Source organism: Mesitornis unicolor, unplaced genomic scaffold, assembly GCF_000695765.1.
Source record: "Mesitornis unicolor isolate BGI_N332 unplaced genomic scaffold, ASM69576v1 scaffold36552, whole genome shotgun sequence".
In the NCBI taxonomy this organism is placed as follows: domain Eukaryota; kingdom Metazoa; phylum Chordata; class Aves; order Mesitornithiformes; family Mesitornithidae; genus Mesitornis; species Mesitornis unicolor.
Window position 1 is genome coordinate 1,633 of NW_010170511.1, and position 21,387 is coordinate 23,019.

The following is a 21,387-nucleotide window of genomic DNA, read 5'->3' on the forward strand; positions in this document are numbered from 1 at the left end:
AGAGTGGGGTCCCTTTGCCTCTGTGCAGAGCTTTGTGGGACCATGGCTGCTTATCAGAGCAGCTGGTTTTTTTTTCCTTTGCCCCTAGATCTGATTGTATACACAGCTGCACAGTTGCATGTGCCAGGATAAGGCTTCCCAAGCTACAAAACTACTTTGTGATATGATCACAGATGCCTTACAGATCATGTGCAAAAAGTCACCTGTCCACTAAGAGACTGCAGCCAATATGGGCAGGAATAAACCCCTCCAGCAGAGTCTATTTTGTGTCCTCCCTCGTCTCCTGCCATCTCAGGATATCCTCTTTATTTGCTTTTTATTTATGCTGCCGTTTCCAGCAGTCACTTGCAAAGGGTGGCTGCTCCCAGGGCTTCCATTCAAATGCAGGAGAGATCCTGACAAAAACAGAAGGATGTAGTAAAATTGGGAATTTTGTGGAAAGTCTCGTCTAGTTTTGGTCTAGTATCAGATGGGTTTGAAAACTAACAACATGCCTCACTAGACTGTAAGTGTCTGGGTCTTCCACCAGGACATTTAAATGTTGTGCACAGAGACAAGCAAAGACCATCCAGTAATAAAACCCACCCTGGTGCTTACTGTTGCCCAAGCACAACCTGTCAAACTCTGTTCCACTTTGTCATGGTTGAAACAAAAGTCCACACTGTTCCTGCTAAAAAAAAAGTTACAATGAGCTACCTGTGCAGGGCTTATAGCAGGGGAAATGAGTAATAATTTCTTTGTTCAAAGCTGCAGAGAGACTACTTTTGTAACGCACGAACACCCAGCTGGAGCCATGCCAGGGCACAAGGATTAAAAGCAACAAAACTCTCTAGTGAAAAGAATGCATGGGACTTTATTAAATGAAATGTTTAGTTCTACAAATATAGGTACAAGCTGAGAACATGCCCTCTCTGAAAGCATTACACTGTCCCCAGACTCTGGAGAAGCATCTCCCCTTTTTCTCCTTCCTGCTCTGCCTTCCCTTATCAGCTGGACTCTGGCTGCTTGAAAGAGGTAAAAAAATAAACTAGAGATTAATTGCTCCTGCGTTGCATCCAAAAACACAGTTCCTGATCAACTCTCTTTACTATTAACCTCCCATTTGTACCACCATGGATAACAGGCTTGTCAGCACTTCCTGAGCAGCAAGAAGGGGAGATGATGCTACCTACAGTCAGTGACTGAAGGGAGGCTGAATCTCCTGTAGCGCCTGAAAAAAACTCTCAACACAACCATTTGCAAGACAGCACTTCTTTATTGCCTGTACTCCACCTGAACACTAAGAAAACATGCTTAAGGTTGTACCTTGAAAAAACCCACGTGGTAGTTCTTGCTGCTGCAAAATGACAGCACTGATAAAGTGCCTGTATTTGTGTCAGTTGTACTTCATGCTTTTGTCTCCCATGTGCTCTGTACCCAGTGTGGGAGGTCATGTTTGGACTACGTTAGCAGACTGGCTCCTGCTCTCTTCCTTCTACAGCAACTGCCCAAATCCTGCTGCTACAGGTAAGCACATGTAAGCCTTACTGATGTGCCCTGACCAAGGATGTCAGTTACCGGTCAGTGCCACTCCTTGTTAACCTGCAACTGGAGCATGACGCAGAGAAATCATTGACAGCAGCTTCCCCAGCTTGGGTTGTGGGTTTGACCTATTTAGCAGGTGATAATGTCTGTGGTCCTTCACACCCACATTGGCTGGAAAGCCAAAAAGCCATGTCTGCGTTAGGATTACCAGTGCCTTCTGAATTTAGAGAGGGTTTCCCTTTCCAAACATGGTTTCTTGCAAACACAAGCAGTTCTGCTGGTGGCACTGCTGGTGTTATTCTAGACTCCACACCAGCAGCCCTGGCTCCTTCTGAACCTCTTCTTTCTGATTCCCAGTCTGGGGAAGGTGTTCCTGCAGTTAAACACAGTGTGACCCATAGCCAGCTAATGGTAAGGACTGAGCAGGAGCTTACTACTTTTAGTTATTCTTTTTAGTCAGGAATCCTGCTCTTCCGGAGAAAAACTTCCTCTTGCCTCTCAGGAGTAAAGAGCACCGGGAGGAACCATGGAAATTCTTTGTAGCACTGGTGGGCTGTGGGTGACTCAGAGCACTTTTCCTGTGCGGGATAGTCCCAGAGAAATTTGTGCAATAAACAGACATTTAGAGTAATTGCCTTATCCCAAGAAAGGAAAGAGTAGATAAATATAGGCCTTCCCTATCCTGCAAGGTTGGGGGGACTGCTTTACAGTTGCAGTATCACATCTTGCACCTAAAATGTCAGTCACATAAAGAAACAGGCTTGAGGAAGAGAGGCAACAGGGCGTTACCAAAAAGGCTCACTTAGTCCAACAAGGCTTTAAGAGAAACTGAGCTACGAAACAGAAAGCATCACACCCCAGGGAACACCGGGGGCTTCATGCCACAGTGCCAGCTATGCTGAGACACGCTTTTGGGGCCAGTTCCTACTTCAGCTTGCACCTCCCCTCACTCTGCTTTGCCCCACACCTTAGTGATAAGAAGGCTCCTTCCCAACAGGAACAGGTTCAGTCCTGCTCTTTCTAAGGCTCTTCACCAGGAAAGCGAGGTTGTTGTACAAGGTCACCGCAAGAGAAAAGCTCCGCTAAGTACACTTCATACAGGCAGCTGCCTTGTGCTTCCAGCCCAGGTACATCTGAAAGACTGCGATCAAGCCAGCAGGGTGGGATTTTTCAGTACTGCAGGTAAGTCAGTTCCTAGTTGCTAGAGATTCTTTAGGAAAGGGTAAGAGAATGGGCGGAAATGGGCAGCATTCAGCCTTACAACAGGCTATATATGGCACTGTGTGTCCCAGGGCAACTGCTCTGTGTTCTGTAAACAGTAACAGAGGGAGAGTGACAAGGTACATTAGGGTAACAAAGTGAAGAAAGCCATCAGGATGACTAATTTTATCAATTCATACCATATCCACATAAGTTAACTACATATCCATCAGTTAACTACAATACTGGCAAATCAAACCAAATTTCACAGTAAATACGGGGCCTGATACAGATCTTACAGGAACTGATGAAGCTTTTCTCCCGCTTACCACAGCAGGGTTTCAGCTAGGCTCTGCTGTCAAAGAACCAAGAGGAGATGCTGCTCTTTGAGATGGATGGAGCACTACCTAGATCTAGCCCAAATTTAAAATAATTTCTTTATCTCCTACACTAAAATTCTATTTAACACAGCACACACTGTGTCCTCCACTCTCTGCCACTTTGACAGAAGAAAACAAGACTTCATCCTTCTACAGGGAAGCAACCTCTCCATACAGAAGGCCCAGTCTGTGCTATTAGCCAGGACCCGCCAAATTCCCCCAAAGAAGCAGAGGCCTCCAGAGACCAGGGCTGAGTTGGGAAATGGAACCGTGCAGATCATATGCACATTTTGGCCTGATTTAGTGCCTTGAAATTCCCAAATGGGGAAAAGCTGCCACTTCCCCAAGTCTCTGCAGAGCTGATACCATCAGATTTGGCTTGCTCAAATAGAAGCCCAGCTTCATGAAACAGTGTTGGCACATCTCTTCTGGCACACTGCCTTACGTGCAGCACGCTTTCTTCCTGCTGACATTTTCCAGGTGCAGGGCATTCTCCCTCTGCCTGTCTTCTTGCGCTGCCAGCAACCTGGAACAAGCAGCATAGATCAAGAACACAACCCAGTTACTGAGATCTTCTCCCCAAGGCATTTGGCTCCACCCTTTGCTCCCCATCAGTCAGGGACATTTAGGATTGTAAAAAGTGACTGGCCCAAAGACCAGACTTCTGTAGAAGTTGGGCTAGATAAACCACACACAGAAAATGAGCATGAATTTCCAGGGAACAGGGAAAGAAACTCGACACATACAAGAGGGGACAGCATGGCTTAGTAGTCAGAGCACTAGACTGAGGTGTGAGTGCTGTGTCTTATTCTCAAGCTCCCATACTGATGGCAGAATCCTGGGCTGTTTGCTTCACCAGGCTGGGCCATCTTGGTCAGCAGCATGGCAGTAGAGCACACTGAAGGCACATGCTATGGGAGATGTGATTTACCTGTCTAGTAAGTAAATAATCAGTTCATGATCAGCTAAGCCCTGCCATGAATTTAACAGAAATCACGCAGCAGGAGGTGAAGGCATAAAATAAAATAAAGCAAAACAAAAGGATCCTTTTCCTGCAAGATTTGAAAGACTTTTTTTTCAAAACTAGTTGTTTTTTTTAAAACTAAAAAACTTAAAGCAAACTTTTTAGCCTTACAAATTGTCTTAACTACCTTTAAAAATGTTACCACCAAAATATCACATTCTGTATAATGTTTAGTAAGATAAGAAAGAAAAACCCTCTAGAGATGCATGCAGACTTCAAACTGAAAATGCCAACTTAAAATCTGGGATAGTACACCAGGTTTTTGTGATTAAATATTCAAATTAAACTCCCAGTCTTTCCATGGCCAGCTCTGCCAGACGAAGCTTTGCATGCAATAACATCCAGTCTACACTCGGTGCTCTCCAGGCACAGAAGACAAAGACCTGGAGTCAGGGGGAAGAGCACATTGCTCCAGGTCTTTTTTTGTGACGTGGCAGAAAGTCAGTCTCTGACAACACCCTCTTCTTGCCCGTTCCCTGGGAGAGCCTGCACCAACTCCTGCAGCTGGGGAGGTATCCCAACATGACCGTTCCTGTTCACTGACCTGGCCATGTGCAGCATGGGCTCCATGATGTTATAGCCACTCATCGCACTGCACTCGTAGAAGACAGCCTTGTATTCCTGCCAGAGAGCACAGCAAGCACCCATGTTGGCTGCCAGCTCTCCCCCTCCATTCACCTACACCTCTGGCAGCTGGCCCACCCTCACCGCCAGGAACTCTGCTGAGAGCAGTTGGGGCCAGGAGGGTGGCTGTTACCATCCTGAAGGGGCGCACACCCTGCTCACCAACCCAGGAAAAGGAGATGCTTTTTGAGCATTGGAGGCCCAGCCAGAGTGTCCAAAAGGGATCACTGGGGAAGTTATTTGGGAAAACACCTGCCCAGGCTGTTTGGATTCCCTTACCTTTGTTGCAGAGTCCAGAAGATGGGGAATATCTCAGAAACCTGACCTCCCCCGACCCAGGGGCCAGGGTACCAGGGGGCATGCACATGCAGGGAGTGAGGAAGGAGGCAGGATGATTTTGCAAAGCATGCATTAGGGGAGTCCTTAAATGGGAAAACGGCCATGCATGCTCCCCTCAGAAAGACTGAGCAACACTGTAAGAAGGCATCAAGACTCAAGAGAAATACATGGGCATGCCTCAAAGGCCATTGTCTGCCAGATGCTGGCCACCACTTCATCCTCCATGGTTCTAGAGGAACGTTGGTACATGTTTGCATTGGAAAAGCAGGAGGCAGGGTGGATAGAGGGAAGGTAGCATACTGGGAAAGGGCTCCCAAGAAGGGCTTCCTGCCAAGCAGGCTGCCCTGCTCACAGCTGGAGGGAGGCTGCAGAGCAGGTCCAGCAGCAGAGCACAGAGTCACACCTTCGCCAGCCTTTCCCCCTCCACCTTGGGCACATTCCGAGTCGCTCCCTGTGCAGCATCCATTTTATTTCCAAGCAGAAAGATCACAGCTCCATCCTCGATACCTTCCTGAAAAAGAAACAGAGTAAAGCACCCTAGAGACTCAACCAAGGGAGGGAAATACCTTGGAACAGATCCTGTTCCAGCTCAAGCAAACAAGACTTTCAGTGGCAGCAGGATCAGGCCCTTTAGCTCATTAAAGGGCCATTCCTCAAACTGTCCCAGCGATAACAGGCTATGCATAGAGGGGAAGGAAATGTATTTCAATTGTTTGGTATGTATAGCTGAGATACTGAGAGAGGAAAGACAGGCCATAAGTTCCTCTGTGCAAAATAGCATGCCTAAATAAAAGCAGTTTGCCCAATAGGCTGTTTGGAATTTAAGTGCAGGCAGAGCTTCTTATTAGGTTCAGTAATTTTTGTGTGTATGTGTGGTACTGTTTGTCAGATGTGCTGTCCTAAACTCAGCCATCCCTTGCTGATAATGGCCAAGCAAACTATGCACCTTTCAACTGTTATATAGGATCTCTGTAGGAACTGTTGTTCCTAGGCAGTTCCTGGAGGCATTATCTTTGGCAAAACTCTCTCTAGTTGCACTGGCTCACTAGAACATCACCAGAGTAAGGACTGCAGAACAGGGCTCCAAGTTATTTCCAAACTTGACTGCCCTGGATGATTTACAGTACCTGAACAGCTTCAAAGCAAGATAAATACTAAGATGGGAAAAGGAAAAGAAGAGAGACTATTAAAAGTTACGGATTTCAGGTGCTTTGATTTTCTGCATTCTCAGTTTAACCTTCCTGAAAGGAGCCTGATTTTCAGAGGCTGTTTAGTTTTGAAAATCTTAACCTTTGATCTTTTAGAGTCCGAAGAAATAGCCAAGTTGTTCGGGTTTCTTTTTGCCCCAACAGGCCTCTGGAAGTTAATAATATTAGAAACCTCCGACCTATGCTAATTCATTTCACTTATATCTTGCTTTTTGAGACTTGGCACAATCAAAACAAAACAACCCTTGCCAACTTCCCTGCAGCATTGAGTCATCTACACACAACTTATTTAAATGACGTAGATGGGTATTTTTGTCTCTGCTAGCGAGATATAAGCCACAGGTGAATGCTTTTACTAAGAGTTTGGACATAAAAAGCAGAAAGGCAGACTAGAGTATTAATACACAGTCACCAAATAAAAAAAACACTAAATTGGAAAATTGGTCCACTAAATTAGACAAACATGGGTTTGATGGACAGACCACTCGCTGGATAAGGAATTGGCTGGATGGTCACACTCAGAGAGTTGCAGTCAACGGCTCAATGTCCAAATGGAGAGCAGTGATGCGTGGTTTTCTCCAGGGATCAGTACTGGGACCAGTGCTGTTGAACATCTTTGTCAGCAACATGGACAGTGGGATCGAGTGCACCCTCAGCCAGTTTCCAGATGACACCAAGCTGGGTGGTGCAGTTGACACGCTGGAAGGAAGGGATGGCATCCAGAGGGACCTGAACAGGCTGGAGAGGTGGGCCCATGCCAACCTCATGAAGTTCAACAAGGCCAAGGGCAAGGTCTTGTACCTGGGCAGGGCAATCCCAAGCACCAGTACAGGCTGGGCAGAGAATGGCTCAAGGGCAGTCCTGAGGAGAAGGACTTGGGAGTGTTGGTTGATGGAAAACCCAACATGAGCCAGCAATGCGCGCTCACAGCCCACAAGGCCAACAGCATCCTGGGCTGCATCACAAGAAGTGTGGCCAGCAGGGCAAGGGAGGTGATTCTGCCCCTCTGCTCTGCTCTGGTGAGACCCCACCTGCAGTGCTGTGTACACTTCTGGGGCCCCCAACACAAAAAGGACATGGAGCTGTTGGAGCGGGCCCAGAGGAGGCCATGAAGATGATCAGAGGCTGGAGCACCTCCCCTATGGGGACAGACTGAGAGAGTTGGGGCTGTTCAGCCTGGAGAAGAGAAGGCTCTGGGGAGACCTTATTGCAGCCTTCCAGTTCCTGAAGGGGTCCTACAGGAAAGCTGGGGAGGGACTTTTTACAAGGGCAGGTAGCGATAGAATGAGGGGGAATGGTTTTAAACTGGAAGAGGGGAGATTTAGACCAGATATTAGGAAGAAATTCTTTCCTGTGAGGGGGTCGGGACACTGGCCCAGGTTGCCCAGGGAAGCTGTGGGTGCTCCCTCCCTGGCAGTGTTCAAGGCCAGGTTGGACAGGGCTTTGGGCAGCCTGGGCTGGTGGGAGGTGTCCCTGCCCATGGCAGGGGGTGGACTGGATGAGCTTTAAGGTCCCTTCCAACCCAAACCATTCTATGATCCTATTAAAAAAACCCCCAAAAAACCCCCAAAAAATACCAAACAACATTAAAGTTCAAGCAAATGAGGAAACAATAGCTATTAGTAGTATTTCAGTCTCATCTAGAAATCTCAAAGCAGAATCAGGATGTGATCATGCAAAGCACTGTGCATGCATGCTGCAGGTCTAAGCCTAAATGCAGCAGGGTCATCTTCCTTTCCTGTACATAGGCTGACACCAGGAGATCTCCTTGCGTGAGCACAGGTGCGATGTGACCAAGTTTAGGAGATGTTGCCAATGCACATAGGCTGCGTACAAACACACACTACTGTTTTGGCAAGTCTCACCACCTTCTGCCATAGAAACATGCCTCCCTCTATTCAGTGGGCTACCACAGGCGTTGATGTATCTTCAACAAGAATTCCCTGGTCCCAAACAGACCATACCCATAGCATCTGCTTTGACAGTTATGTTCGCATGGTCTGTAGGACCTCCTGGGGCACTGGAGAACGTTGTTCCCAGACAGACTGCCAGAGCTGGTCTGGAGCAAAGCAGCAGCAGCAGCACCAGCATTAGGAAGCCGAGGCCCTGCTCTCACCTGGACGCTGCTCATCCAGTTCCGCACCGCCGTGAAGGAGCACTCTGCTGTAATGTCGTACATTACCAGAATCCCGTCTGCCTTCCGGAAATACTGCTTGGTAATGCTCCGAAACCTAAGCCCAAATGAAACCAAAGGCACTCTCAGAACCATGGCTGTCTTTCAGTACAGGCTCTCTGCAAGGCCTGGCAGTGCCTGTGCGTGAGATGTGTCCCCTGGGGCTGCTGTGTACAGGCTGGTGACAGACAGGTCAGATCATTGCACCTCTGGGGCAGGCCAGGCAGACACGGTTAAGCAGGAGTCTTTCCAAATGCATGGTTCCAAATGCAGGAAGGAAGACCTTTGCAGGTCAGGAGGAAAGAAACGGAAGAATCTGTTTACGTGGGATAGGAAAAGGAAGGGGAAATGGATGCAAAAAACCATGACCTTTCTCTAGAGTCTGGAAGAATCTGCAGACCTGGCTGTACCACAGTACAAACTGGGCGTGCGTAATGTCTGCCCCACTACTGCCAAAACAGCAATTAAGATCTCGGGATCAGTACAGTCTGTTTCCAGTTTTATAAAGCAATGCCATCATACATAAAACTAGCAGTTAGACAGTTTCCAGGAGAAAATTTCCCAGACATCTTTGTCCTGTGGGTACCAGTTAGAACCACAGACTTGTATTTTGGGAATAAATAATTAACAAACAACCCCCCCCCCCAACCTTTAAATTCTGTAAGAAGTTTGTGGTGGGGCCATGATATAACCACATTGATTGCAAACTGATGGAACTGATGTTACACAGGTACTGAAATCTCACTGCAGAGCTGTGCATTTCAGCTCTATACCAAATAACAACCTCTCCTATTATATTAAGAGCCAAGAAAGCCTACAGCAGGTAGTGACCCTCCTGAACTGTTCAGATGATTGCACGAAGCTTGTTCTTTCTCACTACAATGAGGGCATGACATTCTGGCAACTACCCAACCAAGAAAGCGCAGACTCTCTCTGGCAGTTAAGGTACACCTCTGGAACGACAGGGCAGGCTAGGTGCTCCAGAAGAGACATCACATGTAGAGTGCACTGGTCTCAGGTCACCAAGAGGTTACTCTATCTCTTCCATAGGATATTCACAGTTGGACACAGAAGTTACTGATATTCCTCTAGAAGTAAGAAAAATTTTAGCTTCTTCGCAGGCCTCCTATTCAGTATCAGCCTTGAGCTAAGTTCTCTCTTGCAAGTACATGTCTAAGACCTGCTAATGCTGCAGGGGCCTACCCTAAAGGTCCTTCTGCAGAGACAATATCTTGAATTCAGCCTCTGACGCAGTCTGGCCTCAGTAAAATGTCACACTTCATGTCATAACAACTCCCCTTACTGCTCAGCTTCAACTGAAATAACCACAGGAATCTCCTCAAAAATCATTATTTCTTCAGCATAAAGCTTGATTTTGGAAGAAATAGTTTGCTTTTCCATAGATACTCTTACTTAGTACGTTCCCACCATCATCTAGCTGACTGAGGAAGACAGCATCATTACTCTGTTGGCACAGCTCAGGATTAGAACATTCCCATGACCTCAGCTGCCTCCTGAAGGCCTGCCCTCATAACATATTTAGCCCAAAATAGCCAGTACTTATTTGGGGAGGTTAACAGCCCCTTTGAAATAGCTTTTCATCTTCAGCTTCAAAGTGCATCCTAAGTAAAATCTAATTTATGTGAAGGTAGTGGTGGGCCTATGTGTCTACTAGCAAAGGAGGGTCAAGTGTGTCCTCTACTACTCTGATCCTCACCAAGAGTGCTGATAGCATCTAGTGGTGGCCCATGCTTTTGAAACTAGAGGCCTTCCAAGAGGGAACCTGTATTCACTGTCACAAAAAGCTACAGTGTCGCTCTACAGAGGATCATCACTGTCACGAGTCTAACAGCAGAAGGGACAGTGAAAGGGGCCAATAACCTCCCTGACAGAGTCCATCAGGTCAAGCTAATTCAGCTGGCTTTTTCTGAATCTGATCTGGAGAGGTTCACACACTCCTTCCCACCCTCTGAATAAAAAGTGGTGTGAGCAGCTGTGAACAGCAGTAGCACAACTGAATCTGAGAACAGGATGTGTATCCAGAGCCTTAATTTCTATCCTAATCTGCAGCCCTGTCATGCAGCTTTTCTCAGAAGCAGGCTGGTGCAGGAGAGCTTTGAGGACTAGAGGAGCTTTGAACCCCACAGTGTACAGTGATTTATGGGTAGATTATCTGAAGCCATAACCATGTAGGTCACACTTATGGAAAAATACTTTCCCATCAGTCCTCAGAGCTGTCTCCCTGGGCTCCACTTCACAGCCACAGCTTCTAGAAATCTCCAGAGCAGACCTTTACTGCAGGTTCAGTGCTGGAATGGCTGCTGCAACCTCTAGTCCTTCTGAGGCTAACAATTTCCCAGAGACAGAAACCAGCGGGACGAACTCTTTCACTCTTCTCCTGTCTCCTACAGAGAGCCTGGCAGTGGGGCATCCTCACAGAAATTGCTTACCTTTCCTGTCCAGCTGTATCCCACAGCTGTAGGGCAACCTGTGTATTATCCACCATCAGACTCCTGACCTGGTAATCGACACCTGTTAGAAAAGTAACAATGATCATAAGACAGAATGGGGAGAGAGCAGCTTGCCATTGCAAGCCCAGTGGCCAAGATCAACACAATTTGTTCCAGGGAAACTGCAATACTGATTCAAAATTGGACAAGGGATCATCTTTAACTTTACTTGGGCTGAAATATGGGCAAAAAACATATGTGCAGCCTGACTTTGCCACCCTTCTTAGCCAGATGAGTCAGGAACCCTATTACTTACCGATGGTTGCATTGAGCTCAGCCAAGAATCTGTCATAGCAGAAGCGGTGGATGAAGGAACTCTTCCCAACGCCAGAGTTCCCTACAAAGACCACTTTAAAGATGCGGTCTGGGGAACAGGTGGCTGGTTCCAGTGCCTGAAGCTACAAGGGAAGAAAGGGATGCAGCTTTGAAAAGCCCAGCTACAGACTGTGCTTTGATTTAGACATTGGACCCCTGCACTATAAACCTATAGAGCTGGAGTTAAAGGGGAAGAGAGTCAGAAACACTCAAGCCCCTGGTAGCAGGTGCTTGAGGAAGAACTCGACGCAATTAGGCTTACCCTGGTTTCGGTGCCAACACACTGTCCTCTAGGGGGCAGCAGAGCACCATTCTGTCTACAGTCAGCATCGCCCTTCAAAGTCCTCTTCAACCGCTCAGTGTCTGCTGCCAAGGACCATCTCTCCTTGTCTCTGCTCTTCTCTCTGAAGTTTGTGCTGCCTCCTTCTCCTGTCTCCAGCCATGTCCTGTTGCCTGGGAAGTATTTACAGTTCTTTCTGCTGGGTTCTTCCACTGCCACATCCACCAGGAAGGTGATGGGAAGGTCTGCTGAGGCCAGTTGTCTGTATTAAAGCCCACAGGTACCACAGATCGGGGAGGGGACAGGAGGGGAGGAAAAGGAGGTTGCAAATTTCCAGAACAGCCAACGTGATCCAATTAGTGCATATTCAATGCTTGCAGAAACTCTAATTCATACATACGCTCCCCATACTCCCTGTAAGGCATCAGCTGCACCCCTAAAGAGAGACAGCTCCCCTGAGCTATGCTATACTCATATGTGCTGACATGTATTTCACTGATTTTAATAAAAATTCCCACCTTCCAGATTTTTCAAGTTCTTTTGCCTTCCGTTTCCCCCAGTACTGAAAAATGAGGCAAAATATACAAAGGGGGCAGCAGGAAAAACTTTTATTTTTTTATTAAAGAAACAACCCCCATCTATTTTTGTTACCAAATACCACAGAAAAAGAAGTAACCAAGGTTTCGAGGTTAGTGAAAAGGGTTTTGACTGCAGGCAGCAGGGTGAGCACTGGCTGCGCGTCCTTGGGAGGCCACACGCCGTGTGCAGGCCTGGTGCTGCCCTGTGCTGAAGGCACAGCCGGGCTCCAGGAAACCAGCCCATAGCATTTCCACACACTGCTGCAGCAGAGCTTTACTGAGTTCAGGCAGCAGGAACGTGCCACATGTGTGCAAACTGCAGCGAGCGTGCTCACTTCAGGGTCACTTTGCCTGGTGTTGGCTCTGCTCTGGCCTGCATCCACGCCTGGCCTGAGGTAAGGGAGCCAGGACCCGAAAGAGAGTTTTTTATAAAGCTTCCAAGCAAGCACGCAAGAAATCCTGAGAACCCCTGCCCAAGCTGTGGTAGTTGGGAATACGGATTGCACTGACTGTGCCTACACAAGAGTAGGCTGATGTTCACTGGGGGTAGAGCTGACATGGTGGGTGGAGGAAGAGTCTTCAGAAGAACAACTGGAATAACCAATTTAAACTACTGGAATCATCGCTGAGGAGCAAGGCAGCCTCTTAGCTCTGCCTTGGCTTTCCATGATAAAAGAACTAGATGAAGGGAGTGAGAAGGCTTGAAACTGAAAGGGCTTTGTCCACCACAGGTATATCCATTGCCTTCCTCGACCACCTGATTGCATTTGGAAGCAAATTAGAGACCAGAGGCTTACTACAGTCAACCTCTTCAGAGGCAGCACATCCCACCTCTCGCCAAACAATTTTCTCTTGCTACTAGTGCAGGAATCAAGGCAAGAACTCTCCTCTTCCAATCCTGCGAGTAGAGCTCACAGGGCTGCAAAATTCAGCTGCTGCCATGCCTACACTTCTTCCATGAAAGGGAGCTCACATTCCTGGTTGTCCTCCCTGCACCTGCCCCAGATGCCAGCCCAGCTGGAACCTCTCTCAGTGTAAAAGAGACACATCCTCCAAGGCTCAGGGGAAAGGCCTCCATCTCCCAGGCCTGGCAGGAGTTGCAGCAATGAAGGGTTGAGACTCAAAAGCCTTTTTGGAGGTGGCCAAAAGGGACAAACACCAAACTTTGTGAATCCTGACTCCAGATGTAATGGATTTTGTTCATGTTTCTCAAGCAATGTGGTGTGACACAGCACTGGAACAGAGACAGGGCTAATTACTTCTCCCCTCCTCACATCACTCTCACTGACAGACTTCACCTCTTAAGCCTTTCTGGTGGGTTTATGCCAGCAGCAGCCAACGGGATCTTTGCAAGAAATAGCTGGAGAGGGGGATGACAGAACTTGACTGTCTGATCCCATTGGTTAGCATGTCTGCCAGTCACACATGAAAGAGCTCTGCCTCAGACCTATCCAAGCAACCTCTCAGCCTGGACTCAAGAATCAGCCCTGCTTCACCTGGTTTTCCATCAGTCCATGAGCCCAGGAGCCTGAAGCTCAATTCTTAAATGCCACTACCAGAATGGCAAGCATTAAGGGTAAGCTGATCCTGGAAGAAACTCTGAGCCTAGACTTATGTCTCTGGTTGGCACCAGGAGAAACTGGGAAGTGGTGGAACCTTCTGCAGAGACCTGGTAGGAAACAGGGAAGCATGCCACCTTTAAAACCTATTTGGGGCCAGCAGTTGCAGGGCAGATCCAGGCCAGGTCAGGGCTGGGCTGGCCTCTCCTGCCTCCTGGAGGAGCCAGGCTTTTGGCCAATACCAGTGTGCTGGTCACACAACTAGTTCACAAGGGCTGATGCTTAATGCCGGCATAGTTCAGGCAAGCAGGCGTACATGGGTATTGAAGTCACTGTACAGTCTCCATGTAGAATGGGGGGGGGGAAGTGGCTGAAGGGAAGGCCTAGTGTGCCAGGTGAGCATCTGCATGGGTGTGGAGGGAGATGGGCAGGATGAACCCACCTGGAGCTGGGTCCTCTCCTTGGGGCTTTCAGTTGCGACAGAGAACACAAAAGCCTTGTGCAGCTCCTGCCCTCTCCCACACCCCAGGGATATGAGCTTTGGCATGAGGCACCACTGGACAGGATTCCTGCCTGAGAACTGGCACACTTGTGATATGATCCAGTCATTTTAACAGAGCTGCCTGACTCAGTCAGAGGCAGCCTTTGTGACTCCCATCCCACAGCTTCTGATGGCGTTTAGGTTTGCTCACCCATTGCTCTATGTAGAAGCAGCCCCGAGGGGTCCACCCCCCTGTGGAAATTAGCTAACAGCATCCTCAGCTTCATGCTGACCCAACATCACCTGACGCCAAGAGGCAGCCACAGTCAAGCTGCATCCCAACCCATACTCCCAAAACCAGCCAGCACCAAGGTGAGAAGACGAGACACAGGACACAGCTTGACCGACAGGGCACTCCAGCGAGCACAGACTGACACCACAAACACAACACAGATGCCCATCTGACCGTTTGACTGGCTTGTCATCCATCGGGCAACTGCCTAGCACTGACCCTTTCTTCAACAGGTGCTTTTTGCTCTGAGGCACCTAGAAGTTGAAAAAAGGGATGAAGAATGTGATTAGAACCCAGGAACCTGACCAGCCCCAGTTCAACCTCTCCCCACCTCTGCTGGCTGCTTCCGAGGGCAAGGCTGAAGCCACTGCAGCCCTGCACCATGCAGCAGTAGTGCCCCACTGGCAGGCTTGAACAGAGGTGAGCACAGGGCTCGCTTTTCTCAGTTGAGCTCGTTTAACTCTTGCAAGAAGGCATCACTGATGCTGCTTTCCCCTTTGCAACAAAATCCATAAAAAATGGTGATGCCCCAAACTGAACTCCTCCTCTAGCCAGTCAGAGCTTTAATTTCTGTGGCTTGTTCTCCACTTCATCTCACAGCTGAACCTTTTTCCCCACCCACCTTTTTATTTTACTGATGTTTTATGGGACAGACCAATTGCCCCTTCCTTGGAAGGCACTGGTTCCCCTCTTTCACCAGTACTCACCCAGAGCTACACATGCACCATAGGAAAGGAGACACATGCTCTCCCTTACACAAACATCCCTCTCCATGCTTTCCTCCTACTAACCTCGAATTACACACTTCCTACAGCCAGTGTTTGCCAGCTCCCCAGAGAAAGGGAAAGCAGGACAAGTCCTCTTGCAACCCTCTTTCCCCCATACAGCAGCTTTGTCATCCCCAACAAAGATGAGCAACTTACCCAAGATCACACAGGAAGAGCTGTTGCAGAGGAAGGATTGACCTTTCAGCCCCGCTCCCTGCCAAATGCCATGCTAAAGTCTAGCCCCTCTCACCCCTGGACTGGCTAACTCTGGCTGCACACACAAAACACAAAGTGAGACAGCATGGCAAGGTGCCCATCACCTTGGCACTGGGGGAAACGGAGATGTACTTGTTCTGTAAGTCTGGAGATTTTGGACACGTCCTCGCAAGTTATTTCTGGGGCTAAAGGTGGGGAAAGAAGAGTCTGCAGCCTGTCAAATGTACCTCTGGCAGCAGTTTTGAACAGACAGAACACCTACAGGCAGCTCTAGACAGGCCTTCCTTCGTGTTGCCCACAGCCCAGGGGAGGACTACAAAGATTACTCCTTCAATAACCCCTGGCTTATTTTAAAGGCAAAAAATTAAGAAGTTGCTTTGTGGGCCAGAACTCCCAGGACAGCTTTACCACCAAGCGGTCCAACAGGAGACGACACTCTGGACTCCACAGAGGACTTCAACCAAATAGGAACTTTGAGGGGGGAAAAAAACTCAAAACATTTTTTTGCATGTAAAACTGGTATTCAAGAGAAGCTCCAGTCTCAGAAACATCCACCACCGAGAGATTCACAGCTGTGGAACATGTATCTTCCAAGGCAAAGACCCCAAAGTGTGTAGTGACCCTTTGGCTTACTCTGCTATCAGGCTGTGGTTCAGCCAACCAGTGGTTCTCCGGTGGGGGAGTTCTCAGGGTTTGAGCAGGTTCACTCAAGAGCACTCTCTAGACACACAGAAACAAGGAAATCATTTTACAGCGCACTGCAGCTGGGTCACAAGCTTCAAGTCACCGATGGAGCAAAGAGGCTTCCAGGCACTCTGCTATGGCACCACTGTACCTGGAGTGGAAGCAGCCTGTGGAGTACATACCTGGATAAGAAAGGAGAAACAATAGAGCACGTTTTGCCGTTGGTTCTGCCATGCTTTATTGGCCTGCCTGTGTAATATTTGGCTCTTCACCAGGATGGTAAAACAACAGATGTGACACGACAACTGTACACCACACCATGGCAAGGATTCCACAACAACAGCACACACAAGCACTTTGGATGAAAAAATTCTGGTTTATCAGTGAAATACAAATATGTGTACAATGTGGTCAAAGTTCCGAAATGCTCTTTGTGAAAAGCAGACATGAAATTTGCTCTGTCAACATACAGTATAAAAGCATAACTTGACTCCATCCAGATGGGTCATGACTGTGAAACTGAACCTACAACCCCTGGGTCTTAAAAGCATGCAGCAGTGGTTTGCACACTGGCAGAAATAGGCACACGTTGCTATCTGTGACTTAGCCACTGGAGCAAAACAGCACCCCATAGTGCCATGGGGCCAGGGTCTGCCCACCCTGACAAGGGCAGAAACTCTTATCATGTGCAAGGTATTAAGCTGGGCACAAGAAGTGCAAAGGAGCAGCGGCTGGGTTGCTATCAGCTGTGTACAGCTCCTTCCAACCACCTCAGAATCTTTGCTATGAAAGAATCACTCTTCATCACACCTTCATTTCACAGAAATAACACAACTCTTCCCAGCACTAAGAGAGGGTATTAAGGCCTTGGGTTTCTTTTTAGCCTGTAAAAGCATTGATACACTCTGCCAGAGAGTGTGTCACACTCTAGAGATCCCCATCGGAAGGCTGGAGTCTCCTCCTTGCTGCTGCCGGGAATTATTGCTGTTTTCTCTCCCCCTTACAGTGGGACAGGATGGACAGCAGATCTTTTGCAGGTGTACGACAATAGAAGCATCTCTGCAATCCCTTAGAGCCCTGCTTTCCTGTGGACTGAAACAAGAGTGGCCAACAAGATGCTCCTGACAAAGGAAAAAATCTTACTCCAGTACAGGGTTCATCTGCCTTGCACGACACAGGCTTGCCAGATGAGCAATGATGGTAGGAGGAGTTCACCCTGCTGCCCCATCCCTACTGCCAGCACAGGGAGAAGGGAGAAAGCAGCTCCCTTCTGCTATGACTCTCTTTGCTAGGCTCTCTCTTAGGTCCACCTGCAACTGCCGTGTTTCAGAGCAGCCCTGAGCAGGTCCCAGCAGGGGAAAAGGAGAGAACAGAGGAGAAGCGGACAAGCTTTGCACACAGAGAGCTGCATCCACCCGCCCCACGCACAGGAACCCAGCAGCTGATGAAGCACTACACACGGGAAGAGGAGAACAAACCATTTTCTTTGCCTGCTTGCACTGGACTCTGCTACAGAGTGACGGTGTTTAGTACTTCTCCAAGAGGGAGCAGGAAGCTCTAGTGCACACACACACACACTTAGCAGCTTTAAAAAGAAAAATAAAAACCTTCCTTCAGATTTCAGAAACACACAAAAGCACACACACCCCTCACCTCCATCCAAAACAGCTACTGAAGTTATTTTACACAGCTGCTGCTCCACTTAGAGAAGAACTCCAGCCTCTCTCCCAGGAAGGCATCTTGTCCCCTACCTGGACACAGTCCCTGCGCTTCCTTCCACGTTCCTTTGCGCACCAGCCAGAAGGTCTCTCACAGCCTACCACTGCCTGTCTTCACTGCAAGACAGCTACTTCCAGATTTTCAAGTGGGGCATGGTGGGATTTTCAAGCAGGCAAAGATACATGGTGGCAGGGATGGGTCCAAGAAGAGCACAGAGCAGCTTTGCCAGTGACTTTTGGGAACACAAAGACTTTTTCATGAAAAAAAATTAAACATGGATCACATATTCATACTTATCTTTGACACTGGGAAACAACAGAGGTGGAGTTGACTGTTTCAGATGCCAGAGGTGCCCTGCTTTCTACCAGCCCTATGACACACGGTGCACTCCTGCACCTCCACTCAGCAAAGTTCACGGGAATGGGGAGCTGCCCCCGAGGAACATCTGAAAACATCTGCTATAAACTCAAGGGGTCAGAGAAATTCCAAAGCCCTCCCATACCGCTCCACCCCCAGTCAGCTGGCAGCACATCTGGGAATCCATTGTCTTCCTCACCACCCAGCTCCAGGGATGCACCCAGATTCACTCTCCACCTTGCACGTGCCCAGTGCCTGTCACAACGCACAGACCCCACATGTGCAGCAGACAGCACCCACTGCAGCCTTGCACAGGGCTGCGTGACAGCCACAAGCTAATGCGCCTTGGGTTACACCCGGGCAGTTGACAACAGTGACCAGCAGAGCTCATCTCTAGCACAGGCAGAGCTGTGCTGTGAAGTCTGTATTAAGCATCACACCAGGCCTTGTGAGCTCAGGTCATTGTCCCCCGTGGAAGTGACAGGCCCCTGAGTGGCGACAGCAACAGCAGCAGATGAAAGGAGGGTGGTTGGGTATTAGGACTTTCTTTCTTAGACTAACCAGCTTCTTGGCTTCAAAAGCATCTTGCTCATCTCGAAGTTTCTTGTTCATCTCTCTGCTCCAAAGAAAGACACAGGAGAGACACAATGAAGCACTCATTAAAAATGGAGTAAAGACCAACATTTGAAAGCTAGGTTAAAAAGTGAGTTTGGGACACAGACAAGGATGTTATTTATTGCTAGACATGCTGGGATTTCCATGTGTCTCAGCTCAGGGCTTCATTCATATGGTCCCCTTAGCCAGCAGGAAAGACTAAATTCCTCCAGTGGAGGGATTACTTGGTGAAATAACACAGCCTGTACTCTGTCAGAGCTGGCCAGATAGCACAGCTCTGTCTGGACCTAGAAAAACAAGCAGTATCTGAGAACTACTTGATTGCATTCCTATAGCTTTCTGTGGGAGAAACCTCAGCCCCTTCCATGCACAAGGGCTCAGCATCTCCCCCCAGCTCTGTTCTTACCTGAGGAGCTCCAGCTGCCGAAGGAGGCTTTGTTTCTCTTTCTGCATGTTCTTGGAGACTCTAAACACATCCCTGGGAAACGGGGATTTTAAATGGGAAATAAGTTAATGGCAGAGGAATTACAAAGATCCCTTTCTCAGGGACGCTCATGGTATTCTACCCCAGCTATCCTCTCTCTTCCAATGTGAAGGCAGGCAACCCATTTTCTCCTTTCACACTTCAGTTTCCTCAGCTGCTAGAGATGGGAAGGATGCTCACTGCCATCTGGTTCTGAAACAACCCCATGTTTCAGCTAAGTATTATTAGATTAAGCCCAGAAACAGGAACATAAGTGATTAGAAGAGGATCTGTAGGAACATAGAGAAGAAGCCTTCTACAGGCTGAGGAACATCTGTATTTTTTACAGTGCTTTTATAGCCAAATATCAATGAACATATTCCTTTCCCACTAAAGGCAGGTGGGAGGCAGCAGTATCACTCCCCATTTAGGCCCAGAAGGCCACTGGGATGTTACTTCTTTTCCTCAAGAAGAGACAGGCAGTCCTCTGATGAGACAAAGGCTTCGAATTAGAGATCCTTATTCTTTAACTACTTGTCCACCCTTCCTTCTTTACCTGTGTCCCTGTCCTGACACCTCCCTTCCCTGCCCATTCCCACCTGTTTTTCTGCTCTTGCTCAAGCTGGGTCTCTTTCTGGAGCTTCTGTAATTGACCCTTCACCGCCTCCAGCTCCCATTTGCTTTTCTCCAGCTCTTCCAGCAAGTTTTCATTCAGGTGCTGGAGCCTTTTGTTCTGCACACGTGTCTCCAGCTGCTCTGAGTTCAGAGACTGTAGCTGATGTTCCAGCTGCAATGGGAGAGGAGCAGGAGGGGTTAAACATAGAGAGGAAGGGGTTTGTGCTGCAATCATGCCTGTAAAAACAAGCTCAAGCAGCAGATGTAAACAACAAGGTGGAAGGGAGGTAAACATAGCTTAGGTCTATAGGACCACCAGTGGCACCGAGAAGGTGAACTGGAGCAATTATTTTTCATCATGCCAGCACTGGGGAGCAAGCAATTCAATTAGTCAGGCAGAGCTGAGGAAGCACTTCGGGCAGCGTGAGGAGCTATCGGGCACTGTAGAAATCAGCGTACAAATGAGGGTCAAAGGAGGACTGGAAACATCTGGGTGGAAGCAGGGGAGTGTCTGCTGGGACTTATTAAGCACAGTTGTTGAAACACATCCTTTAGTTTGGGGGCATGGCAGCTGAAAGGGAGATGTACTGAGGTGCCAGGGGTATCTCACACTACACCTAGAAAGTCAAGTGATTGGGTGGCCTTTGTTACTATTGGAGAAAGGACCTCAGGCTAGAGGTCTTGTTGAAATGCCACTGAGGCACACTTGCACTCTGGACAGCCCAAGACCCCAGCACAACTAGCAAGCCTGATTTAGGAAGCTCAAAGACTGCTGTCATGTACTCAGCCAGTGATGCAATTCCTCCCAAATGGCTAGTGTAGGCTGGGGAAAAAAAAAAATGCCCATCTTAGATGACAAGTGAGGCATCTCAAGAGGGATCATACTGACACTTCATTATCTAGCCAGCCATACCAGTAACCAGGGCCCTTTCCTGAAGCTGGTGCTATGCGGAAATTGTGGTAACGATGTGAGAACTTACAGCCCCAAAATAAAGTGATACAATCCATGCTTGCAACCACAGGGGTGCACCAGTTCTGACCACTGTAGTAGGTGGCAGAGTCAGCCACCACAGTGTTCAAGGCTAGGTGGTTGCATTAAAGACAGCAGCACAAGCAGAATACAGGATAGGAGATCACATTTCCTAGAAAGTTATCAAAGGTTTTAAGCACAGAGCCAAGGTTAGCCCTTTAAATGCCACGTGTGACCACTTCTTGCCACATAGAAAGTTAGGCAAGGACAGAGGGAGATGTGATCTCACCACGGAGCAGGGACTCTTGTGGAAACCCCTTTATACCTTCAGCCTGCCTTTTCTGCACCTTCAGATAGACTCTCAAAGGGAAAGTAAAGCAGCACATTGCGGCACAAGATAAACTGTTCTTTTTCTTGCTACTGTGCTCTCTGTCAGCACATGCATGCAAGTCTCGAGCAGGAGAGAATCATAGAACGGTTTGGGTTGGAAGGGA

At 48.3% G+C, this 21,387-nt stretch overlaps 1 protein-coding gene across 1 annotated transcript; it reads right to left on the minus strand.

The window, feature by feature from the left end:
- Window positions 1-3,545: 3,545 nt before the first annotated feature.
- LOC104535576 (GTP-binding protein GEM-like) lies at window positions 3,546-20,095 on the minus strand (the record flags this gene model as incomplete). Its single annotated transcript, XM_010179712.1, has 11 exons — window positions 3,546-3,630; window positions 4,673-4,749; window positions 5,495-5,602; window positions 8,416-8,530; window positions 10,923-11,004; window positions 11,239-11,380; window positions 11,560-11,839; window positions 14,662-14,741; window positions 18,792-18,846; window positions 19,252-19,323; window positions 19,908-20,095. Coding segments are annotated over 11 exons (1,284 nt in total), but the record flags the coding sequence as incomplete, so codon positions are not given.
- Window positions 20,096-21,387: the final 1,292 nt, after the last annotated feature.